This window comes from Musa acuminata, chromosome BXJ2-2, assembly GCF_036884655.1.
Source record: "Musa acuminata AAA Group cultivar baxijiao chromosome BXJ2-2, Cavendish_Baxijiao_AAA, whole genome shotgun sequence".
NCBI lineage: Eukaryota > Viridiplantae > Streptophyta > Magnoliopsida > Zingiberales > Musaceae > Musa > Musa acuminata.
This window is the reverse complement of record NC_088339.1, coordinates 30,333,601-30,356,207: the sequence shown is the minus strand read 5'-3', so window position 1 is coordinate 30,356,207 and position 22,607 is coordinate 30,333,601. Positions and strand designations below refer to the sequence as shown.

At 37.1% G+C, this 22,607-nt stretch overlaps 3 protein-coding genes across 5 annotated transcripts; 2 read left to right on the top strand and 1 right to left on the bottom strand.

Annotated features, from left to right (window-relative positions):
• The first annotated feature begins 2,511 nt into the window (after nt 1–2,511).
• LOC103975357 (protein IQ-DOMAIN 6) lies at nt 2,512–4,886 on the top strand. 2 transcript variants are annotated; one of them, XM_065094709.1, is made up of 5 exons: nt 2,512–2,923; nt 3,037–3,297; nt 3,393–3,620; nt 3,752–3,874; nt 4,004–4,886. In XM_065094709.1, exons 1-5 carry the CDS (start codon nt 2,858–2,860, stop codon nt 4,658–4,660), a joined length of 1,335 nt encoding a protein of 444 aa, XP_064950781.1. In that variant the 5' UTR covers nt 2,512–2,857; the 3' UTR covers nt 4,661–4,886. The 2 variants fall into 2 exon arrangements, with proteins under 2 accessions (XP_064950781.1, XP_009388573.2); XM_009390298.3 differs by having other exon boundaries at nt 2,514–2,923; nt 3,031–3,297; nt 4,004–4,883.
• A 2,553-nt stretch (nt 4,887–7,439) lies between these two features.
• LOC135605992 (cysteine synthase-like) lies at nt 7,440–16,782 on the top strand. 2 transcript variants are annotated; one of them, XM_065096660.1, is made up of 7 exons: nt 7,440–7,575; nt 9,711–9,838; nt 11,553–11,755; nt 13,090–13,215; nt 14,815–14,973; nt 16,093–16,286; nt 16,369–16,782. In XM_065096660.1, exons 1-7 carry the CDS (start codon nt 7,489–7,491, stop codon nt 16,492–16,494), a joined length of 1,023 nt encoding a protein of 340 aa, XP_064952732.1. In that variant the 5' UTR covers nt 7,440–7,488; the 3' UTR covers nt 16,495–16,782. The 2 variants fall into 2 exon arrangements, with proteins under 2 accessions (XP_064952732.1, XP_064952733.1); XM_065096661.1 differs by lacking the exon at nt 7,440–7,575 and adding an exon at nt 7,599–8,222.
• A 2,400-nt stretch (nt 16,783–19,182) lies between these two features.
• LOC135605033 (uncharacterized) lies at nt 19,183–20,604 on the bottom strand. The gene has a single exon (XM_065094707.1). It carries the CDS (start codon nt 20,306–20,308, stop codon nt 19,700–19,702), a length of 609 nt encoding a protein of 202 aa, XP_064950779.1. The 5' UTR covers nt 20,309–20,604; the 3' UTR covers nt 19,183–19,699.
• Nucleotides 20,605–22,607: the final 2,003 nt, after the last annotated feature.

Here is a 22,607-nt window from a genome sequence, read left to right as displayed (position 1 = left end):
GCCTCGGCAGCCCCGAACAACCGCCGGAAGCACTTGGGTGATCTCAGCCGTCCATTCCATCGAGCCGACGCATCGTACGGCTGCGACAGGGCGTAGTGGCTGGGGCCAACGCGTCGAGTAACGGGTTCGGATGACGTGCGTGGTTGGCATCGGGGCCAACGCGTCGAGTAACGGGTTCGGATGACGACGCGTGTCCAGAACATGTGGGACCTCTCTACCTGTGCTCTGTGGATGTCGAGTAGATATGCGACGGATACTTCTAATCTTCGTCGCATCAAATCAATCCAAGGAATGTAATTGGAGATTGTGACTACAGAGGCAGCGAGCTGCACACTTGGAATTAAAAATGCATTGTATCCAAATCTTATCTGGATGCGTAGTCATACGTGATCTGGAAAGTCCGGAAGATTCTCTAAACCCTCAGAAACAACTCCAGAAAGCTCTAGAACCTTCAAATACCATGTTTCTAGGTTTTCATCTTAACTAGAGTTGTAGTTTCTCCATTAATCTCTCAAATTAATATAAAGAATACATATGCCAGCCATTAAACAAACACTACGAGTCCTTTAGCTTTTATTAGAATACTAATATTTATTATTATTATTATTATTATTATTTAAATACGAGCAAACTTGAAAAATAAAAGAAAAATAGCAAAGACTTGATGCAATTGTAACATATACGAAATAACCATGAGCCCAGGTGACATGAAGTTGTGATGTTTTGTCCCTTGGCTCTATTTACATGCATGAAATATGAAATATAATATTACTTTTGTGATGCTTTTAAATGTATTTTCATTTGAAGATAATTGTGAATCAATGGTTTCTAGTGATGTTAATTGGATTTTGCTGAGTAGAATTGTCGATAAATAATAAAAGCTAAGATCCAAGTAATTTTTAATTTTTTTATTTCTTTATTAACAGAAACTAATTTTAAAATGGTGATGATATAATTAATTTTGCAACTTTTTATGGTTTGAAGGAATTCATGTTCAATCATTCAAAAAGGTTTGGGCTTTGAGAGTGAGATTGGGCCCCATCCGCTGTAGAATCCAATTGTAGGTGGGCTGGATTTAGTCACTTTAAGATACCTGATAGAGAGGAAGAACTCTGTTTTCATCCAATAGATTTCTGTTTGGTTGGGGGAAAAAATAGGATCTTGCTATGGTGAAATCTCTACGATAGTCGCTTGTGCTTGTATTATGCTTACAGACTTTGTTCTGGTGAAATCTCTGCATTTTCTTCTCTTGGTTAATGTCCACCGTATCTGCATTAGAAAAATGTACCTTTGTAGGGAGGAGGATTTGTTAGAATTAAGAGATGAAATTTTGTGGTGTCGTTCGAAAGTTGAAAGAGACTTTTGTTTTATGTTGGGATAGAAATCTCGATAAATACTCGATTTTATTGTGAACTTCTCTGTTTTTTTTTTTTTTATTGAAATTTTTGTTGGTATTTTAATTATAATTTATTTGATCTCGGTTTATGTGCTAACAGCATTGTCATTGCAGTTTGTAGCAGGCGGTGACAGTCTGCTCGCACAGCCTTTAGAACATGCTGATAAATTTCCTGCCACTTTTCAGGCAGAAGAGATTATGATCGTCCTGTCACTCTACTACAGGCCTTCTTAATTTCAAATCTGCAAATCTCATGCTTTTGCATGTCTGAGAGCTTGAAATCATTAGATGGTAAATGAGAACCGATGATCTGAAGAATCTACTCCCGGTTGGTGCTGTTTACCAGACGCATGATTGTTTAATCCCATGTCTTCCATCAGATTCTGTTCCGGACGCACTGATATGTTCTATCATCTAAGGAGGACCGGAGACCAGGCTATGAAGACTCTGGTGGCTGCTCTGGGTGCTTTATGGTTTAATGATGAGCCACAACCCAATGCTTGGGGAAACCCCACAGCATTAAAGATCCAATACTTTGCATCCAGGCGACGTTTCAAAGCAGGAAGCAGCATCCCGGGAAAACAGGAATTGGATCAGGATGTGCTATGTTCTTGTTATTGCTTGGTTTTGAGGAGGGTCACATGTGCACAATCCTGTCCTCATGCTTTGATGAGGAGGAGGAGAAGCTGTCCTTTACTTTACTGCTGTACGAATGCATGATTTGTTTAAGAAACAATGTTTTCTATTGAGGTAATATATACCATCATCTCCAGGAAACAGCACGCTGGAAAACAGGAACTATGTTCTTCTTATTGCATGGTCTGAGAGTGTTGTCACGTGTGAATGAGATCCATCTTTAAAGAAGAGAGAGAGTGGGGATGTACAGTAGTCACCTGTTCGGATTGCTGTGGATCTTGTTTCAAATCATGAGCGAAATCTCACCCTTTTTCCAGGTTTGGGTACCAGTCATGGTGTGACTGAGCTGCAGACCTGATGAACTGTGGCCCTTTGAGGCCTTTGCCTCCTCCCGAAAGTGGAGATTTGAAAGATCATTTCATTTCTCCCCAAAAAGACAAGGCTAAGACCAAGAACGACAAGAGGGCGCGCGCTTACTCCATGTCACGAGGGTGACAACAAAGAAAGCAACAAGCTTTGGGTGCAGTGTCCTTGTTAGCTTCCCCAAGTTAAGGAGCCTTTAACAGTAGCAATGGGATTTCAAGGTTTAGGATAATGCTCTGTCTTCACGCACAGTTGCACTTGATCTGCATCTCTCTCCCTCTCTTTTGAATTTGAAAGTTGCGAGACACCAAACAAACCGCTGGATTGACTGTCCCCAGCAGCCCACAGTGCTTCAGCTCATTGAATCCTTTTCCATCCTACACCAGGCCTCACGAAACTGTACAACATCATCTCTTTCCCCGAAGCTGAGATTCTTCCACCGAAGAGGGCTTGTCTCAGGACATGGGCGGCTCAGGGAAGTGGTTGAAATCCTTCATAGGACTCAAGAAACAAGAGAAGGAAGACAATGTGATTGCTCCGACCCATTCGTTTCCCTTTGTTGCTTTGTGCTGTTCTTTTCTTGGTTTTGATTTGCTAAAGCTGGCCTTTTTTGTTGTGTGTGTGTGTGCTTGAAGGAAAAGAGTGGTGGCAGTGATAATGGCAAGAGCAGGAAGTGGAAGAAGCTGTGGAGGAGCTCCTCAGGGGAGCACCTATCTCTGTGGAGGAGCTCCAAGGGCGGCAGCCACCGGTCGGTGGCGTCGGAGGCGTCCGATGTCTCATCACTGACCGACGCGTTCACCGCAGCGGTGGCGACCGTGGTTCGTGCGCCGCCCAAGGATTTCAAGGTGGTCAGCCAAGAGTGGGCTGCTATCCGGATTCAGACTGCCTTCCGCGCCTTCCTGGTAACATAAAGATCGTTCTTTTTTCGTGTTATTTTGAGGTTGCAAGCCTTCAGATTTGAAGTGGATTCGACCGTGTTCATGCTGTGGAAGCGTAGGCCAGAAGAGCTCTGAAGGCATTGAAAGGAATAGTGAGGCTTCAGGCTATAGTCCGAGGCCGCCAGGTGAGGAAGCAGGCGGCGGTGACGCTGAGGTGCATGCAGGCGCTCGTCCGAGTACAAGCCCGCATACGAGCTCGTCGCGTACGCATGTCCACCGAGGGCCAAGCCGTGCAGAGAATGCTCGAAGCTCATCGAAGCAAACAGGACCTGCTGAAGGACGCCGAGGTATGCATGTTTCTTCAAAATCATATATGAAGTCATCTGCTACTCGGTAATTTCCAGTCTTCTTGTACCGATTATATCATCCATTTTAATATCTTTTCATCTGTTTTTGCTGCAATTTGATGCTCATTTAGGAAGGATGGTGTGACAGTCAGGGCACGTTGGAAAAGATAAGAACACGGTTGCAGATGAGGCAGGAGGGAGCTCTAAAGAGAGAGAGGGCCATTGCTTACGCCATGTCTCAGCAGGTCCATATGGTATGCATTACATGGTGATCTTTTTCTGAGTCTTAAGGTTACAGATGATTGCTCTGTCCTTGAACAGCATTTGCTTCTCCTTCCTTGGGCTAATTGAGGCTTTTTCTTTGCCTTATTCGGCAATTCAAGTTGACAGTGAAAGAAAGGCTAAATCAAACAAGCAGCTCCCTAAAGCTGTATGATTTGGACAAGAACATCGGGAACTGGAGCTGGTTAGAAAGATGGATGGCTGCCAAACCCTGGGAGAACAGGTTAATGGAAGAAAAGGCCCAGAATGATCATTCTCAGGCTCAATCCAAAAGCTGCGAAGACATGCATGGCATCTGTTCAGAACCTGGTTCTGTAAAGATCAAAAAGAACAATATGAGCACTAGGATTTCAGCCAAACCTCCGACCACACCCTTCAACCCATCCTGCAGAACTCAATCGACTTCATCTCCACCCACTGAACTGCACTTCAATGAGAGTTCTGCATCATCTTCTTCGATCTGCACATCGACGCCGCTGCCCAGCTCCATTGTATCAGCAGCAGAGAACTCCGAGGGCAGCCACAGAAGCAGGCCAAGCTACATGAATTTGACTGAATCAATCAAGGCAAAGCAGAAAACTTGCAGCACACAAACAACAATTCAGCTTCAGAGGAAGGCTTTATCTCACATCAACACAAGGAGTAACCTCTGCTCGAATCACTCAGCTTTTTCTTCCAAGATGGTGACTGCAAGGGACAAGAGAAGCATGGCCAAGGAGAACTACAGTTGTGATGAGCAACATAACTATGTGAATTAGCCCTTTTTTCCCCTTCTCTTTGGCACCTTGTCCTCTTACAGCATTTATGTTTGGTGTGCATGAGTTCTTTGTATCTGCTTTCAGGGTTCAACATCTTGTTGTGTTGTATGAGTCTGTTGAACAAATTCGTTTGTGTTCCTACCTCAGAGAGATATCTATCTGCATTGCTTGCTTGCTACCATCATTTCCAATTTGTCTTTTTCCTTCACAGTTGTTGGCTGGGTAGGATCAAAATATGTAGTCTTACCTCTTTATAACCTCTCAATATTTTACCAAGACCTGCCTGCTTCAGATTAGTTCTAATCCAAGATTTTTTTGAATTTATGACAAGCAGACAAAAGATCCTTGTAAGCATGCACAATCAAAAGCCTTCAGCCTTTAGCAAGAGATCTTTGCACATATTGTATGCCTCAAAACATGAGATATATTAAATAAACCATCTGACACAGGAAAGGAATCAGAAAAGGAGAGATCCATCTGCCATCATAATGCATTTTCATGTGATATATTATAATATCACTTCCACTTCCACTTCCACTTGTGATTGCCTGAGTATGGCACTGAGAAATGTCCTTTCCAAGGGAGAAAGAATTCTTCTATTTGGTTAAGATTTCTGTGAAAGAGCTTCACAAATTTAGAGCAATTACAACTCGCAGACTTTTCTGACCATCTTGCACTAAGCTGTTTGGACAGTGTTACATTTGAAATCTTGATGGCATTGTTGGCTTTGACTTAGAAAAGATGAATGGATAACTCACTGGACTCGGTTATCAATCTGACTGATCCGATACTGCAGAGGGATGTCGATGGAAAGTAGCAATTCCTTTTTTCTTTTGTCTGTCTCTTTAAATCTTTGAGCTGATTCTGATAATTGTGGGTGGATGATAACTTTAGGTTTAAAGATGACTGATGCTTGGCAAAGAAATGCAACTGAATGTGAGATGAGTTCCTTTGCCTTTATCCTCTACTCATTATTGAATGTGACTGTGACTTCCTGTTCTCAGCTCTTCCCATTTCCATGTTTAGAAACTGTGATGAGGAGGCTGATGAACACTACATCTGACATGACAGTCCATTATGGTATGTGCTGTTCCCACCAACTATGAATAAAATGACACCTCGTGCACAATGGATTTGCTGCTTACATCAACTCTTACTAGTTCATGTTGCCCTCAACATATATTCCATTTGGACACTTCCAGGAAGGAAGCAAATGGGCAATAAATGCTGTCTCTTTCTGAATTATGTCATCTTATGTTATTAGGGAACAAATAACAGTATATAAGAATAAATAAAAAGAAAAATTCAAATGAGCACTTCAAATCCATGTACTTGGGATTAATCTAACATTACATGATCAATGAATAAGAAATGCATGCTCCTGAATTCATCCAACTGATGGAGGACAGTAAGTATCAGTCCGGGCCTTCTCAACTGGCATGACAGCCTGAACAAACCTGATGAAATATATCACACAGACAGAGTTAGAATGATGCATGAATCAATGATGAATCTATTAGTTAATTCTGTTTGTGAACTAGACATATTTGTCTTATTTAGATCATAAAACTCAGATGAAAGCATATGCTACAGCAACACAAAAGTGAATCAACAGGAAAGAAAATAAACATTTTTCTGTAACCAATGCTAAGAGAAATCTGAAATCTGCAACCAATGCTATCACAAACTCAATGTGAAATCTGTAATTTTGCATTTCTTTAAGCCTATAAATTAAAGAGAGCAGAATTGACTCTATAAGAACATTTGAAGGATACAAAATGTGATCAAATTTTCCAGTGGAGCACAAAGCACTCCAAATTTGTCATGATGCTATTATTTTTTAGTATTATGTTCTGATCCCCTACCTAACTAATAGATCTTATAGCCAAAAATATTATTATTATTGTTCAGTATTATATTTTGAACCCTTACCTAATACCTCTTTGGGCATCGACGAAAAAGTCATTTATCATAATATTCTGTGATAATATTATGATAATTTATTAAAGTCTTTATCAACTAAGATAATTAGTACTTTTAAAACTTAGTCAAAATATTATATTTTGAACCCTTACCTAATACCTCTTTGGGCATCGACAAAAAAAGTCATTTATCATAATATTCTGTCATGATAATATTATGATAATTTATTAAAGTCTTTATCAACTAAGATAATTAGTACTTTTAAAACATTAGTCAAAATATTATATTTTGAACCCTTACCTAATACCTCTTTGGGCATCGATGAAAAAGTCATTTATCATAATATTCTGTCATGATAATATTATGATAATTTATCAAAGTCTTTATCAACTAAGATTATTAGTACTTTTAAAACATTAGTCAAAAAATAATATAAAGGAAATAAATCTTGATGTCATGTTAATATTCTGTCTCTGCGATTTAATCGAATAAGATACAAGTAATATGAGGAGAATAGTCTCTTTGTTGGAACGGGTAAGATTGACAAGTGAATGTTTATGTTCTGGTGTGATTTTGATGATTAAATTTATAGCCGAAAACTCATTGGATCTTTTTCAAAGACATCATTTTTTTAGAGTCAGAATTTCTACTTGAAGAAAAATACTTTTCCTTAATCAAATAATCAATGATATTGATCCTTTTGAGAAACCTTGTGCACTGGATGATTTTTCTCATAAGATTATAGTTAACCAATAATTAATCTAAAAAAAAATACAAGATCTACAATGTAGATAAATCTTGCTTTTATATATATATATATATATATATATATATATATTGTAGATGGATGCATGGATAGATGTGTCTTGAAGTCAGCAGTCCGTTGCTTGGAGCTCATCTTCGAGATGGAGGCGAGGAGAGGGCTTCCTTCACTGATCTCTTCGCAGGAAGCGGAAGGCGAGAGGGAGAACATCGCCTCTGATATCACTCAGGTGCTGTTGTTGTCGCCCGTCTTCCACTTCCCTCTCCTCTCCGTCACCGTTTCTTGCTCCGACTCGTCTTCCTCTGTTCGGTTCTGGGCTTCACTGGGAGCTTTGAGCTCCTTTTGCTGCCCTTTTCCTGATTTTTAGATGCCTTTTGCTCTCCAAAGTTGGTTGCTTTATGTGAAGCACAAATTTGGTCCCAAAGATTCAATCGCGACGGTCGGTGGGTTCGATCCCAACCCTTCTCACCATCAACCCTAACGCATGGGGTTCTCCAATAGGATCTTGGAAACTATTATTCGCTAGTGAAGTCGACACAATGAATCACGTTTGTGTAAAAGAAGGTTCTTTTCTTGACTTCGATTTTCTCCAGCAAAAAGAAAAAAAAAAGATTGGACTTAAATATACTTTTCTTGACTAATTACTTAAAGATCCTGGCATAATTACTTGTGGCCTTGGATAATATTTGTGAAAAAGAAGGTTATTTTCTTGACTTCAATTTTCTCCAGCAAAAAGAAAAAAAGATGACACAATGAATCAGGTTGGACTTTGAGAAGTTTCCACTTTTCAGTTAATACAAGGGTATATGCAATATGGCATTTCTGATATCGAGGTTGGTTTAAGAAAGAAAAACTGCTTGCTTGGTGCCTCACAAGGTATAACTTTCTTCCTATCTGAAGTTAAATGTTGTAATAATACGTCTCAGATATTATCTACTGCAACTCCTAAAATGACTCATTTTGTGTTTGGACCGGATCAATATCTTGAACCTTGCAGTTTTAGTATTAAAGATGCCTTCCAGAATATTAAGTCTGAAGGTTCGTATCTGATTTGAGTTTTTTACATTACAACATTGACCAATTTTGGCAACTTTGGTTGCTTATGTCTACTTCATTTTTTATCAAAATAAACACATCCAGTAACACCGATGCGTCTACCAACATTGTTAAAATTCCATGTGAGGTATGTTCTTTGTGAAGGCCTAGGCTCTCATGGATGTCTATTGTGTCACTATATTTTCTCTTGATTACTTGGTCATTTTCCACCTAGCTTCAGATGTTACAAATGCAATAGAATGGTGTTTAAACTATTGGTGATCATCATTGGAGTTGATTGATGTAACACCAGAAACCCACAACTGCCTGGGACTGATTAATCCAAGGCTCTTGCATTTGTATGGATAAACTCAAATTTATCCAATGACACAAAAGGTTCAGGGGAAGAAGGAAGAAAGAAGAAGAAATGGGGGAAAATTGGAGAACAAACTCAAAAATTCTTGAAGTTGAGTATAAGCAAACATCAAAATGACCACATAGTATATCTTTATATTGTATAGATAATAGCATGCTGTATATCACATGCCCTAGAAATACACCCTAAAGTTTGAGAAGAAAGAAGAAAAGCACTATATCTTAGTAAATTTTTAAACCTTTTTTTTTTCAGATTGGTCTTTATACATGTAAATATATGTATTTTTTAGTTATTTTATTCTTCTTTACTTTCCAGTTTCTTTTGTGTTTCTGTGGCTGTGCTACCCCTTCTGTTTATATTATATTTGATAGACCCTGGTTCTAAAATCTAATATCAATCTTAAAGCCAAATCCATGATCTTCTTGAACTTGATATTCATTTTAAGGGGCTTGTTTGGGACCCAAGTTATAGCAAATATGCCATCAGAGAATAAACTATTAGTGTCCGTGAGTCAGGCCGTCACCTACTATGTACTGATGATACTTGGACAATGACAGCAGGATGATGAGCTATGATGTTTTTGGAATTCTATGTTGCTACATCCTTCTACATTTTTCTTTTATAGCAGTTGCAAATGTACAAATGATACTCTGACAAGAAATTATAGTCTGTTTATATGTCTTGAAGATGTGGAATCATTCAACATAGAGTATTTGTCTCTGTTGTGCACTTATAAGCTTATAACACATTTTACATGACACTGTACTTTGTGTGACATATATTCTACAGTTGATTGGAGAGACTGTGTGGTTTTTCTGCTGATTTTTCTGATGTTCATGATAATTTACTGTTTTAATTCTCCAAATTCATATTGTTGTTATCATTAGCCAAAGAAACATTTAAATTATTCTATTCAAGTGTGCAAACTAAATCATGTTAGTAAATTTATTCAGCTTATAGGTTGGACGCCACTTATAGAATTGAAAATAATTGTGGAAAAAGAGGAAATAAATGTAAGATTGATTGCCAAGATGGAAGCATACCAACCCCTTTCCTCTGTGAAAGACCGAAGTGCTCTCAGGTTTGTCACTGGACAATCTGCTACATTTCCATGAGACAGTCTTTATCCTTTATTATCACACTAAAGGTCAAATTGGACCAAATTGTCATTCTTAAGGTCCAGCTTCTTCATACTAACTTTATTCTTATGTCTTGTAGATTCCACCTAGCAATTATATGGATGACTTTAAGTTATGAACTACCTTGAAGCTTTATAACTGCAAATTTTCTTGTTATACAAACTTTGACTAATATACTAAACTTCATCAAGAATAATAGCAATGTGTTTTCAATTACTTTACATGTTGTAATGTAGAAATACCACATAATTGTTACCAATGAGATAATTACTTTACTCTTGCAATTAATACCACAAGTGTAATTCACATTTACTATTCATATGCTCTTTGGAAGATACAAAATTCTTTTCAGTATGACCTTAATTATCTCTTGCTTCCACTTCTAGTTATATTGATAAAATAATCTTCTAAACTTTGCTGGATGCATCATGGTAAGTTATACAGTCATATACATGAATATACATATCTAATCATGGTTACTACATTAACATTAGCTCTAATAATTTACTCCCTTAAATTAAATTATGTGAATACAAAATTCAGTGTGTGTTTTATTGGCTTAAACATTTAGGAAAAGTCTGGATGAGGTCTATACTGTGAAGAGGAAAAAGGGGAAAAGCATTTTTTTGTGAAATTTTATACAATGAATTGTAGATGCTTTCTTTTTTGTGTTTACTTGGCCCTGAGTCAGCACCATTGGATTTATAGGACACACATAGAGCCATAGAACAGTATTTTTTTGGAAATACATTGACAAGGTTTTCAGATTTCAAGTTATTTTATGATTTAGTTCCATTTTTCTGCAATACATAGAAGTTCATTAGGTGCTAAGATTATGCAGTAGAATCTGTGTTTTTCTTGCAACAGAATTGTAAAGCAGGGTGGCACTCGCATACTTTTTTATGCTAATTCCACATGGTATCGTCAAGCTCATTTTTGCAATCATTTTTGTTTTTGAATTTCAGAAAATGAATATATATAAAACAATAAAGTTGAGTCATCAAAATTGAGGGATTGAAACTGGTCAGTAACCAAAAATATTATCCAGCAGTTCTGACAAATTAGAAGTCCAGGAAGAATAATAGTATAATTCAGTGATCAATCACATAATTTCCTCTGCAATTTCATTTGGTGTTCTATGCACAGGATGAATCCTCATACATTTCCTTAGTCAGAACTTGACAGTACTTGCCTGGTAAAATTGCCATTGTATACATTTGAAGCTAAGAATGAGCAAATATTTATTATGACTGAAATTTTGGTTGTTCTGTTTCACAACCACATACTTTGACAAGGTAAAACTAAGTAACTATCTTGAACCATACGAGTATAACAAACAATACTGAAAACATAAGGAAATATGCCACTATGGGGCAGCAAATTGCCATTTCCAGATTTACCAGTTTGTAGAAACTAGAAAATATGTTCAATATTGCTAAATTCTTGATGAATAGGAAGTTTTGACTCTAAAAAGTTGCACAAATCTAAAATCATCCTTCTTATAGAGCCTTGGTAGTATATTAAAATGACAGATGTACTTGATGTCACATGAATGGACAATTAGATATCATGGAAGATCATCTCTTTCATCCTAGTGTACACTATCAGTGCTAGAAATTTATGTCTTAGTGTTTCTTATTGTCTATTATATGTTAGAATGATAGAAGATGCAGAGGAGAAGGGCCTGATAACACCTGGAATTACAACGTTGGTGGAGCCCACAAGTGGAAATCTTGGAATTGGTTTGGTGTACATAGCTCTTCGGAAAGGTTACAAGTTCATTGCAGTTATGCCAGGTCATTATTCAATGGACAAAAGGATCCTATTGAGATATTTGGGTGCTGAAGTGTCACTGACTGGTAATTCATAATTTGTTTAGTTCTTGATAGTAATAATTTCTCTTTCTTGCAGCATTCTTACATGTCAGATGTTTTTCTTACAATTTCTGTAGCCTTTTAAATTTCTACTTGAAGTGTTTCCCTTTTAGATAACTGTATTTTCAGTATGTTATTTCCTGTTTTAATGGGCTTGGTAATAATATGCGGTCATCCCATTAACAATGATGGAGAAAATATAACAAATAAGGGTTTCCAAAGTACGGTCAATTCCTTGTCTCGCATAATGGTCTGGAAGTCTCTGGTCACTATGTGATTTTATTAAAATGCTTGTATCTACTTCTCATCGTTATCCAGCTCGTCCAGACAAAGAGATTGGCTAGAAAACACAGCTCAAAATAGAAGGGTATCTACAAAATTTTGTGAGCAACCATGAAACTGTTGTTAGCCCTCTATAACTGGCATCAAATTTCTGGTCAAAGCATGTACAGTCGAAGTAGGCTTCTAGCTGACATCTCTCGGTAATATTTATCAGGTTTAATTTCTAGCAAATGCATATGATGGCATAGATATGGTGACTAATGCTGGTTTATGTCTTTATGATTCTTCTTGGCTCTATCAACTCAGACCACCTGCTATCGCTGCAACTGATTTGCAAACTGAGACCACAGGCAGAGGGATATAGCCCATGTCTAGACGATGATTCAACAAAATTCTGACCGACATTATCTCCTGAATAATGCTTTATAGATTCCTTGATGTTCAGGTATATTAGTTAGTTCCCAAGACCATGTAGGATGTCTTTGTTGATGTACTTCTCTCTTTCTTTACAATAATAAAATTTTGTCATATATCTTCTAAAAGGCCTACAATCTATTATTTCTGCAGGAACATCATAATGCCCATTACCTAGAAGAAATCTTATCCAACTTATGAGTATATTAGGAACATGCTTTCATATATACAGTGACCTGAATGAATGTTGAGGTTTCTATAAGGTCTGCATTAGAATGGTTCTGTCCTATTATTAAGAAGAGTGTGACTATCCTTAACCTTGATATGGCCACATTTTAGTCATGTGAGGAAGTCCATAATGCTTGTGTGTGTGTGTATAGCATTAGTGACCATCATGTCTGTTGCAATAAAAAGCGTAGAAAACTTCTGAGTACTGTTAGTAGACACATTTGGCAAATGTTGCTTTCATCAGTTGCAAGTAGTGGTTGCTCATCCTGTGTCATAGCCATCCATCATCATTTGTATCATAGACTACTCTTCAATTGATGAGTCTATGCGCTTAACTTGGTTTCTTCAATGAATCCAGTTTTTGAGAGTAAATTCATAGTTCAATTCTTTTACAGATCCGAAATTAGGCTTTCAGGGATTGGTTGACAGAATAGAGCAACTGAAGGAGAAAATACCAAATGTGCATGTGCTTGATCAGTTCACCAATCCAGCGAATCCCGAGGCACATTTCACTGGAACTGGTATTACTTCTTACATATAATTTCTTGTACACTTTGGTGTCATTAAGTAACACTGTGATACATACTGCCAGCTTCTAATTCATAGTATTTCTCTTGAAATAGGTTAATTATGAACAACTCAAATTCTGCCTTGCCAATAATATGTACAATAAAATTTTCATCTTATTTGGAGATTTAACAGCTTCATCTTTTCTTTATTACTTTGGTGGCTGTATGTCATGGCCTTGCTTTGGTGGTTGTTGTTTATCCTTGCATTACTTATCTTTTATCTGCAGCTTAATGCCTAGGAAGGTGTAATGAAGAACTTATACATGTTCAATGGTGTGACTTGAACAAGTGTTGTAGGGTATGGTCCCCACCTATGCCTCTAGAACTTGCAACTGCATTTCTGAATCTTCCATGTCCATGACCAAATTTATAGAACTCTTATTGATCTGTAACATGGCATTCCCATGCTTGTCCTTTATATGTAATAAAGAACAATTACTCAGTTGCAACCTTATAAGCAAAATGAATCGGTTTAAATTGACATTGTTGCTTCTGATAGTGTGACTTGGATGCTATCTGACTGAAAACCACCAAATGTTCTTCAATGGTATCAAATTCTGTCTTGTAGAACAATTAAATGATGCCAATTATGTAATGCAAAATTGTAAATGCTTAACATGTTGAAAAATAAAAAATAGTGCATCCGTTAACATGAGAAATACAATTTATTATTTCAGTTGCAGGAGGAAATTTGAGGATTACATTGTCAATATTTAACACAAAATGTCTTGGGAATAGAAGATAAACTCTTCTACTAAGTGAATACTTCCAATAGCACTCTTCTTTTTGTTTATCTAGTTCATGGTACATGTACTTATTACTTACATTTTTTTATAAAAATGTGTTTACCTTGGCCCATCCATTGTCGTTGAACAGAATTTGTATAAAACTCTAAGACCATCAGTGTGTCAAAGCTCAAATCTCTGCCTCTCTATGATCCAACTGCCAAAATACCCCAGTAGCTTAATTACTCCCTTTGTGGTTGTTGCTTATGATATCTGGAATGATTTTTAATTATCTCATTAGTTTCAAGATAATTTTAAACTCTAATGATATGACCGATCCGTCCTTATCTGAAAGGCAAATTGTGAACCATCTCTATAGTTCAAGGCCCTCTGGTTCTCACTACCATTTTAAGCTTTGTTGCCCAAGATCTCCAAAAATTTGATTCTTGCCTATTTCCATTTTTCTCACCACTCTCTGCTTTGATCTTCTTAAAAGCTGCCTCACTATGTTGCCTCCATCCTTCACCATTCTATCCATTGTCTTCACCCAATCTCAAGGAGGAACCTGACTAGATAGGTCAACATGTTTTGACTTATGAAACATCATATAGAAAATGTGTAAAATTTGATTAATAATCTATTGCAATTGATTGTAATAGGTGATATGCAATTTGCATGTCATAAGATACTTCTGTTGCTGTCTCTATTTCTTTCTTTAAGTGATTTTTAAAATATCCTATTTGGCCTGCTATACAACACTATCCAGTAAATGAAAAGGCATGCGTTAGAATAGTATATGCTAACAATTTGTTTGTACTTGACTCAGGACCGGAAATATGGAAAGATACAGCGGGCAAGGTAGATATTTTTGTATCTGGTCCTGGCTCGGGTGGTACTATCACTGGTGTTGCCAAGTATCTCAAGATGAAAAATAAAGATTTGAAAATCATTTGTGTTGAACCTACAGAGAGTGCAGTTATTTCAGGTACAACTTGATTTGTGTTCTGGAGTACCAGATTGTATCTAGTCAAAGTAGTGTGTTTATGTGGATTTTGTAAATTCCATTTCAATTTTGTGAATGATTTTCCTTTATTTCAAGGAACCTTAGAATCAAAAGTCAGTATGAACATTTGAGAAGAATGAATTACTTACAATAGAAGGTAAATTTATCACTTTGTCATATGCAATCAGATCATGTGGTAAGATTAATAGGCCAACTCTGGTCATACCTTAGTGTATTTCTGCATGGTCTTTAGGTTGGTAGCCTTATTTTGATCCCACATTGTGTTGTGACACTTTTAAATAAATTTAGCCTCCTATGAATATCTGCAGGCTACAACGAGTAAATTTCTCACTATTGATGCTTTTTTGGCTTATATTGTTAAGAATATATTTAACTTAAGGTAACATATACATCATGTTTCATCTATTGATTTGAACTATTGTATGTAATGACATTGATAAAAAATTTAGGATGATATCAGAAAAGGCTGCCAAGTTCAAATATTGTACATACTAAATATATGGTGCAAACCCAGATAAGAATGATACTATTATGAGGGACAGATGCAGGATTTTAATGATATAATTTAAAGATTTTGATTAGAAAACTACAAATCACAAAGAAAATCCCAAAGTTTAGGTCAGTAGGAAAGAGCCTAATGTATGCTTTAACATATATACGTTTTAATCAGTAACCCAACATGACCAGGTAGCAGCTTGGGTTTTATTCTTCATCAAGAAACAATTATTATCATGGGTGATATTTTTTGAACTAAAATTTACAGCAACCACCTTTTAGTCGTATTGATCCTGTCATGATATTATGCCTAAGATGTCAAATCTTTTGCATTTACTCCCCATTGTGATTTTTCTTAATCATAATAGGTGCTTAATCGCCTCATCATGTCAGTGAAATAACTTCTCCATCAGTCATGGAGATAAATGTTGACCATATATAATTAACTTGCACACTTGCCTCGGTGATAGAAAGCATGGAGAAAAAAGAAAGCATGCACCAGTGTCTTTTGTTCTGAGAATTTTGGATGTCATTGATTTCTACAAGAGGAGATATAGTAAGTTAAAGTCTGTTTGTGTCATGTAGGTGGAAATCCAGGCTCACATAATATTCAGGGGATAGGAGCAGGTTTTATTCCAAAGAACCTGGATACATCTTACATCGACGAGGTTATCACTGTGTCCACTGAAGAGGCAATGACACAGGCAAGAAGACTGGCAATTGAAGAAGGATTACTTGTTGGTATATCTTCAGGAGCCAATTTAGCAGCATGCCTAAAGGTTGATTTTGTTGAATTTTGAAATTTTTTTTGCATACAATTTTGTTTTCTTCTTTCTGTTTCTAATGATTTACTGGATATAGATCGCTCGTAGAGCAGAGAATGAGGGCAAGATGATTGTCACAATATTCCCTAGTGGTGGGGAAAGATATATGAGCACAGACCTATTCGACAAAGTGAGAGAAGAATGCATGAATATGACTTACTGAAGGATGGATTCTTTCAGTAAATTGTAAAGACATCTACAGATATGTTGTATCCTACACCAGTTTTTGTTTGAAGCATGATACTGATATACAACTCCAGTAGTAAGTTCATACTTCCCCTAATCTCTGTATTGTGTGTTTCCATGGTTGTACCTAGGATTCGATATTACATATATGATTGGCAACAGGTAACAAGTGTCAGATGATGTCCTCAAACCAACTCCCAGCATACATCATATCAATGTAAGTCTCTAAGAATCTGATTATGAAAGAATATGTTGTAGTTTGTCACATTCAAGTATTGTTCTGTGATGTTCTCACTGTTATGCATTTACTAATATGCCATTAATTGGGTTTTGGCGCTAACTTGTTCTTTTTATTTCATAATATGAAGACATTATCATAAGCTCATAGAAGATCATGGATACATGTTTCTCTTCTACTTTATATCCTATTCAAAGTTTTGTTCATTTCATAAAGAAGTTGTAAAGTGCAGTAGGGGGTTAATAACATATTATCCCATGTAGATAGTTACCTTTAACATTCCGGTCCTTATACTTTAAAAAGTTACATGACATCCCTATAGTTATGAAAGTAAAATGAATATGTTCATTTATCCTAATGTCATTGGTTTTATCAACGAAAATATGAAAACAAAAGATAAAAAGATAATTTTAACATTTTAGTTGGTGGTGACGGACGACATCGGTAGTGGTGAACGGTGGCGTCGTTAGGGTCGCGGGTAGCTGTTGTGGATGAGGAGAGCGACGGTGAGAGGTGAGGGCTGCTCTGCATTTGTATTGCTCTACATCTGTGTTGATGTCAATGCAATTGCCAAGTAGCGAAAGGCCACTTGACATTTGTATCGTTGGCCCTTTCATTGCTTGGTGACTATGTCGATGTCGATGGAGTTGTTGAGTGGCGAAAGGGCCACTCAACATCTGCATCATCATTGACGCAAATGCAGAGTGGCGAAAGGATCGCTTGGCATCTGCAATAGCTTCAACGTAGTTGCCGAGCAACGAAAGTACCGTTGATGTAGATGTCGAGTGATGCCACTTTGCATTTGCTTTAGCGTCAATGCAGTTGCCGAGCGACACTGCTCGGCATTTGCATCAGTGGCCCTTTTATTATTTGATAACTACGTCGATGCCGACATAGATGCAGAGCAATCCTTACTTTTCACTATCACTCTCCTCATCCACAACAATCACCCGTGGCCTCTAGCGATATCATCATCCGTCACCACCAACTAAAATGTTAAAATTATCATTTTATCTTTTGTTTTCGTGTTTCTATTGATAAAAATCAATATCGTTAGGATAAATGGATCTAGATGTTTCACTTTTATAACTATAGAGATATCAATATAATCTTTTAAGGTATAGGGATCAAAATGTTAAAGGTCGTTAACTACAGGAAATAATCTATAATTAATCCTACTATAGAAGAGCATAAATAAAGATTAAGTATAAACTTGCCCAATATTCCATTTATCTTGCATATTTGCAAACTCAGCAAACCTTAGGTCAAGTGGATGATACTTTCTTGTCTCTTATAATTTCCAGCTCCCATCCCTGCTTGAATAGTATCTTTATAAATTATTTATGAATTGCGTATCTAAGTGTGACAAAAACATTTGATGTTCTCAGCTGAAAACCCATGACTTCCAACTAGCCCTATTGGGTGGTTAGTAATTTTTCTTACTCAAAATGTATCTTCAAGAATTAGAATTCCTTTTCAGAAACAGAAACTCGAGCAACCCCTTGATTGATTCCTTCATCAAGTTTTGCATGCCTGACTTTTTAGCAGAATGTTATGGAGAGTATGACTGTCGCTGCCAGAATGAACCCACAGTAAACAGTTACTAGCAAATCTTGCAAAAACATGGCTCATCACCTGTAAGAGTTAGTAGGAAGGTAGCCATAATATGCTAGAATTCCTGCAGTAGACTGACTGCAGTAGTAAGTTCAGGGATCATTTTTCATAGTCAACTGAGGTTAACTATTTTAATGGTTCAGAACACAAGTCTACACACTGTTTTGCACATGAAGCAAGGATCACAACATTATTGGAACTGGTATCCATATAATTGCAAGTTTACACACTGTTTGCACAGAAGCAAGGATCACAACATTATTGGAACTGGTATCCATATAATTGCAAGTTTACACACTGTTTACACATGAAGCAAGGATCACAACATTATTGGAATTGGTATCCATATAATTGGTTCTGGTTCTGGTTCTGGTCTTTGTAAGAACTTTCATCACCCTTTTGCTTCATTGGAGGCCACCTTGTATGCATTTCCTTAAAGCATATCAACAGAAATAATGAGCACATTCTGCTGGTCATCACCAACATAATTTAAGGTCACTTAAATCTTTTACCATTGTGCATGAATCCAAGATAAGCAATAGAGCTGTAAGCCAAGGCCATGAAAGAGTGAAAAAAATGCTAGATGACTGGAGCATCTCCAGGGCAGCACTCAGAACACTGGCCTTCCCCCCCATTTGCTTCTGTAATAGAGGGAAAATGATTGTCAAGTTTACTTAGATACTCATTGCCTATAATGAAAAGGGTGATAAATTTGGAATTACCATCATCTCATAGAAATATATAAATACATTTTTCCACGTATGGTGGGATTAGCCAAATGAGATCCGAGAGCAATCAACTTGTAGTGATGTATCAGTCGACATGGCAAGAAATGGATGTCAACAAACAAAAACTAAAAGGAGTAATCGAGTTGCATCGTAACTCACTAACTCAACAACAGAACGAGCAACAAGAAAAGCATGAAGGCCATCTGAGCCATGTCCTTCGTGCTGCAACTTGTTTTGTTTTTGGAGTGTCTGCTTCAGGATGCTCTTCCGATTGTGGTTGAGGCTGCTGCGTCTGCTCCTTTTCAAATGGTTGCACAGATTCACCTTTAAAAGATCCATTTCTTCCTTCCACTGTCAATCTGAAACAGATTAACTTAGAAGAGGAGAAAAAAAACATTTTTACAGATTTAAATTTCATTGCCAAGACATCTGACATCCCCACAGCATCATTAAAATTTTATCTTAATATAAAACAGTAGTTGCACCATATAGCCAAACTTGAATTGTATCTATCTGGCTTCAAGCATCTCATGTTTTGCTTCGAATAGATTCGAGGATAATAAGAATGGACATCACAAGCATGTATGTCAATCTCAGTGTATTCATGTGTACGTACCAGTTAAATGACAGAGGGTTAGAACGAGTACATACATCGGAAATGCAAAAGAACGATAGCTGTTCACGCTGCCGCAATCAGAATATCGAGGTGTGCTATCGGAATGGGGAATATTGCCAAGCGTAGAAGGTCTATCTTTTTCAGCATGCTCCTCTGTGATCGCCTTCAAAACATCCTTCTTGGGTTGGGCACTTGTTACTTCAGATTCAACCGGTTGCCGTAAACTAGATCCTACTCCGACACTCCGTGCTGGAGAAGAGCCGCTAAGTGGTGGAGGAAATCCATCCGAATGGTTGCCGTACAAGCTAGTCAGATCTCCGGACTTCCCCGCGTGGATACTGAACAATGATTCATTAGAAGCCACACTCCATTCCATCGGTGTGTTGGACTTGGTCCTATCGAATACCGAAGAAGGTATCCTGTTTGGATCAGGGACATCTGCTCTTCCCATTAACTGAATTGATGGAGACTGCTTCGCCCCGACCATGACAAAATTATCAGATCCAAGACTATCACCAGAAGCATAGGGAGAGAATGGTGTTCCAATCGGCACTTTACCTGACAAAATGGGTTCAACAGTCATATATTCATTCATCTCGTGTCACATTTTTCATCTCATGTTTACTGGCGAATTCAAGACCTGATTCCGGTTGTATATAACACCACATGAGAAGGAGACTGCAAATTGCTGTGCTTACCTGTGTCTATCTGGAAGAAATCTTCATCTGATAAAGTGCTTGAAGAAGGGGAAGTCGACAAGGATCCTTCCACAATTTTAGGCACAATTTCTGACTCGGTCACATCATGGTCATCGACGATGATGGCTGCATGAGTGTGTTCCTTTTCATTCTCTGGACTTGTGTTGCTCGATTTGGAACTTGCTCTCATATGTTCAAAGGCCATAAGTGATGTCTGGATCAGGTCTCAAACTCTTAAACTACATAATATGTAATGGATTCTAATAGTTTGTCTGTCAATTGAAACCTACAAAAAAACAGAATGAATTAATTGTAAAATCCTCAGTGCAAACTATGTTAACATGATAAAAAAGCATAATACAGGGTGTAAAACAAGAGGAACAGATAGATGGGTTGCTTAAAAGCATGCATGCAGTGATACAGATAACAAAGAGAAATTAAGATCACTTGCCATTTTATGATCATGTCTTAAAAAGTGTTGAATGGGCTTGTGAATATAGTGCCAGATTAATCCACTTGCAATTTTACGACCATGTTGTGGTGCGAGTATCCTATGGGTAATGTAAATCCTTCTGTCAGAGATAGAAATTTTACCAGCAGCTCCAGAAAGCATTTTATAAACCAACTAACCATAAGAAAAATCCTTGCATGATGTCCACAGTCTGCACATAAAGCCCTGTCTTTTTCTTGCTAAAATAGTAAAATAGAAAATATAGTTTTATGTTCTGAAATACTTGGTTCTGCCTGTAACCACAAAAGAGACCAACAGTAGCGGCTTACGTAAGGGTTAGGGTAGCTTTATGTTCTAATGATTTGCTAAATCCCTTCATCTTGTCAAACTCACCGAATATGTTTCTTCGAGTGCATTGATGTCAACATTTCATACTTCCTGGTCTATGTATTCTACGGTCTCTCCTTGATAAATAACTCTATAAGTTTTGTAATAGATTTATTTCAATAGTTATGAACTCAGTCTTATTTTAAGATTGTCATAACAGACATAAACGTAAGTAGTTACAGTTAGAAACTACCATCATTGGGATATGCCTTTTACATGACAACAAAATTAAATCATAAAATAATAACAATCCATTTGTTAGTTCATTTATGGTAATATAAGGTAGCTCACATTGTCTATTTTACCTATACATAGATTTGATAGTTGCTTATACCTCTGGCCTCATGTTGCATTTCCTACTAGTTCCTAATGCAGAAAAAAATTAAAAGAGGATATTTTGTTGTATTGTAAGATATTACATCATAACTAGTAAGAAATGTAACATTAGGCAGAGGCATAAGCAACTACCATATCTACGAAGAGGTAAAATAGATAATGTGAGCTACCGTATATTACCATAAATGAATTAACAGATAGATTTTTATAATTTTATGGCTTAATCTTGTTGTCATTGTAAAAGGCAGATCCAAATGATGGTATTTTCTAACTGTAACTACTTATGTATGTGTTTGTTATGACAATATTGAAAGAAGACCGAGTTCATAACTATTGAAATAAATCTATTACAAAACCTATGGAGTTATTTATCAAGGAGAAGCCTTAGAATACATAGGCAAGACTATGAAGAATGAAATGTTAACATCAGTGCACCCGAAAGAACATATGTGATGAGTTTGACAAGATGAAGGTAACAGAGGATTGAGCAGATCATTAGAACATAAAGCTACCCTAACCCTTACATAAACTGCTATTGTTAGTCTCCTTCATAGTTACGAGCAGAACCAAGTATTTTTTATGACAAGCTAAAATTGGACAGCAAGAGGGCAATTCAGGGGAACCCATACATGTGTAGTAAGGTGTCGGGCTTAGTAATATACAAGCATAGAAGTGTATTTGATAGAATCATACAACTTATTTCAAATCCGGAAGACAAACTGAAACCCGAATATGTCCGGGACATATTCTAACCAATGGACCATGGACTAGGATAATGCACATAATCAATGACTTCTCTCTTGCATCACTTATCAATAGAAGAAACACATTTCCTTGATTGTGCTTCAGCGCTCTTAAACATATCATTTGGTCTGAGTTCAGTTCAATACAACTTAAAAGGGACATCTATTGGACAAACCTCCCACCAATTCAGGCTCCCTGAGGGTGAAAGTATGAAACTCTAGCTTTGCAAATGGAGAACCTATTTCCATGTCAACACTTGACACCCAGGTCTCAGAGAA

Bases quoted from the DNA above. Each gene is read 5' to 3' on its own strand.
- LOC103975357 (XM_009390298.3), top strand. From the start codon at position 2,858: ATGGGCGGCTCAGGGAAGTGGTTGAAATCCTTCATAGGACTCAAGAAA. The intron at 2,924-3,030 runs GTGATTGCTCCG...GTGTGCTTGAAG, and splicing joins AACAAGAGAAGGAAGACAAT to GAAAAGAGTGGTGGCAGTGA. The intron at 3,621-3,751 runs GTATGCATGTTT...ATGCTCATTTAG, and splicing joins ACCTGCTGAAGGACGCCGAG to GAAGGATGGTGTGACAGTCA.
- LOC135605992 (XM_065096660.1), top strand. From the start codon at position 7,489: ATGGAGGCGAGGAGAGGGCTTCCTTCACTGATCTCTTCGCAGGAAGCG. The intron at 9,839-11,552 runs GTTTGTCACTGG...ATTATATGTTAG, and splicing joins AAAGACCGAAGTGCTCTCAG to AATGATAGAAGATGCAGAGG. The intron at 16,287-16,368 runs GTTGATTTTGTT...TACTGGATATAG, and splicing joins ATTTAGCAGCATGCCTAAAG to ATCGCTCGTAGAGCAGAGAA.
- LOC135605033 (XM_065094707.1), bottom strand. From the start codon at position 20,308: ATGAATGAATATATGACTGTTGAACCCATTTTGTCAGGTAAAGTGCCG.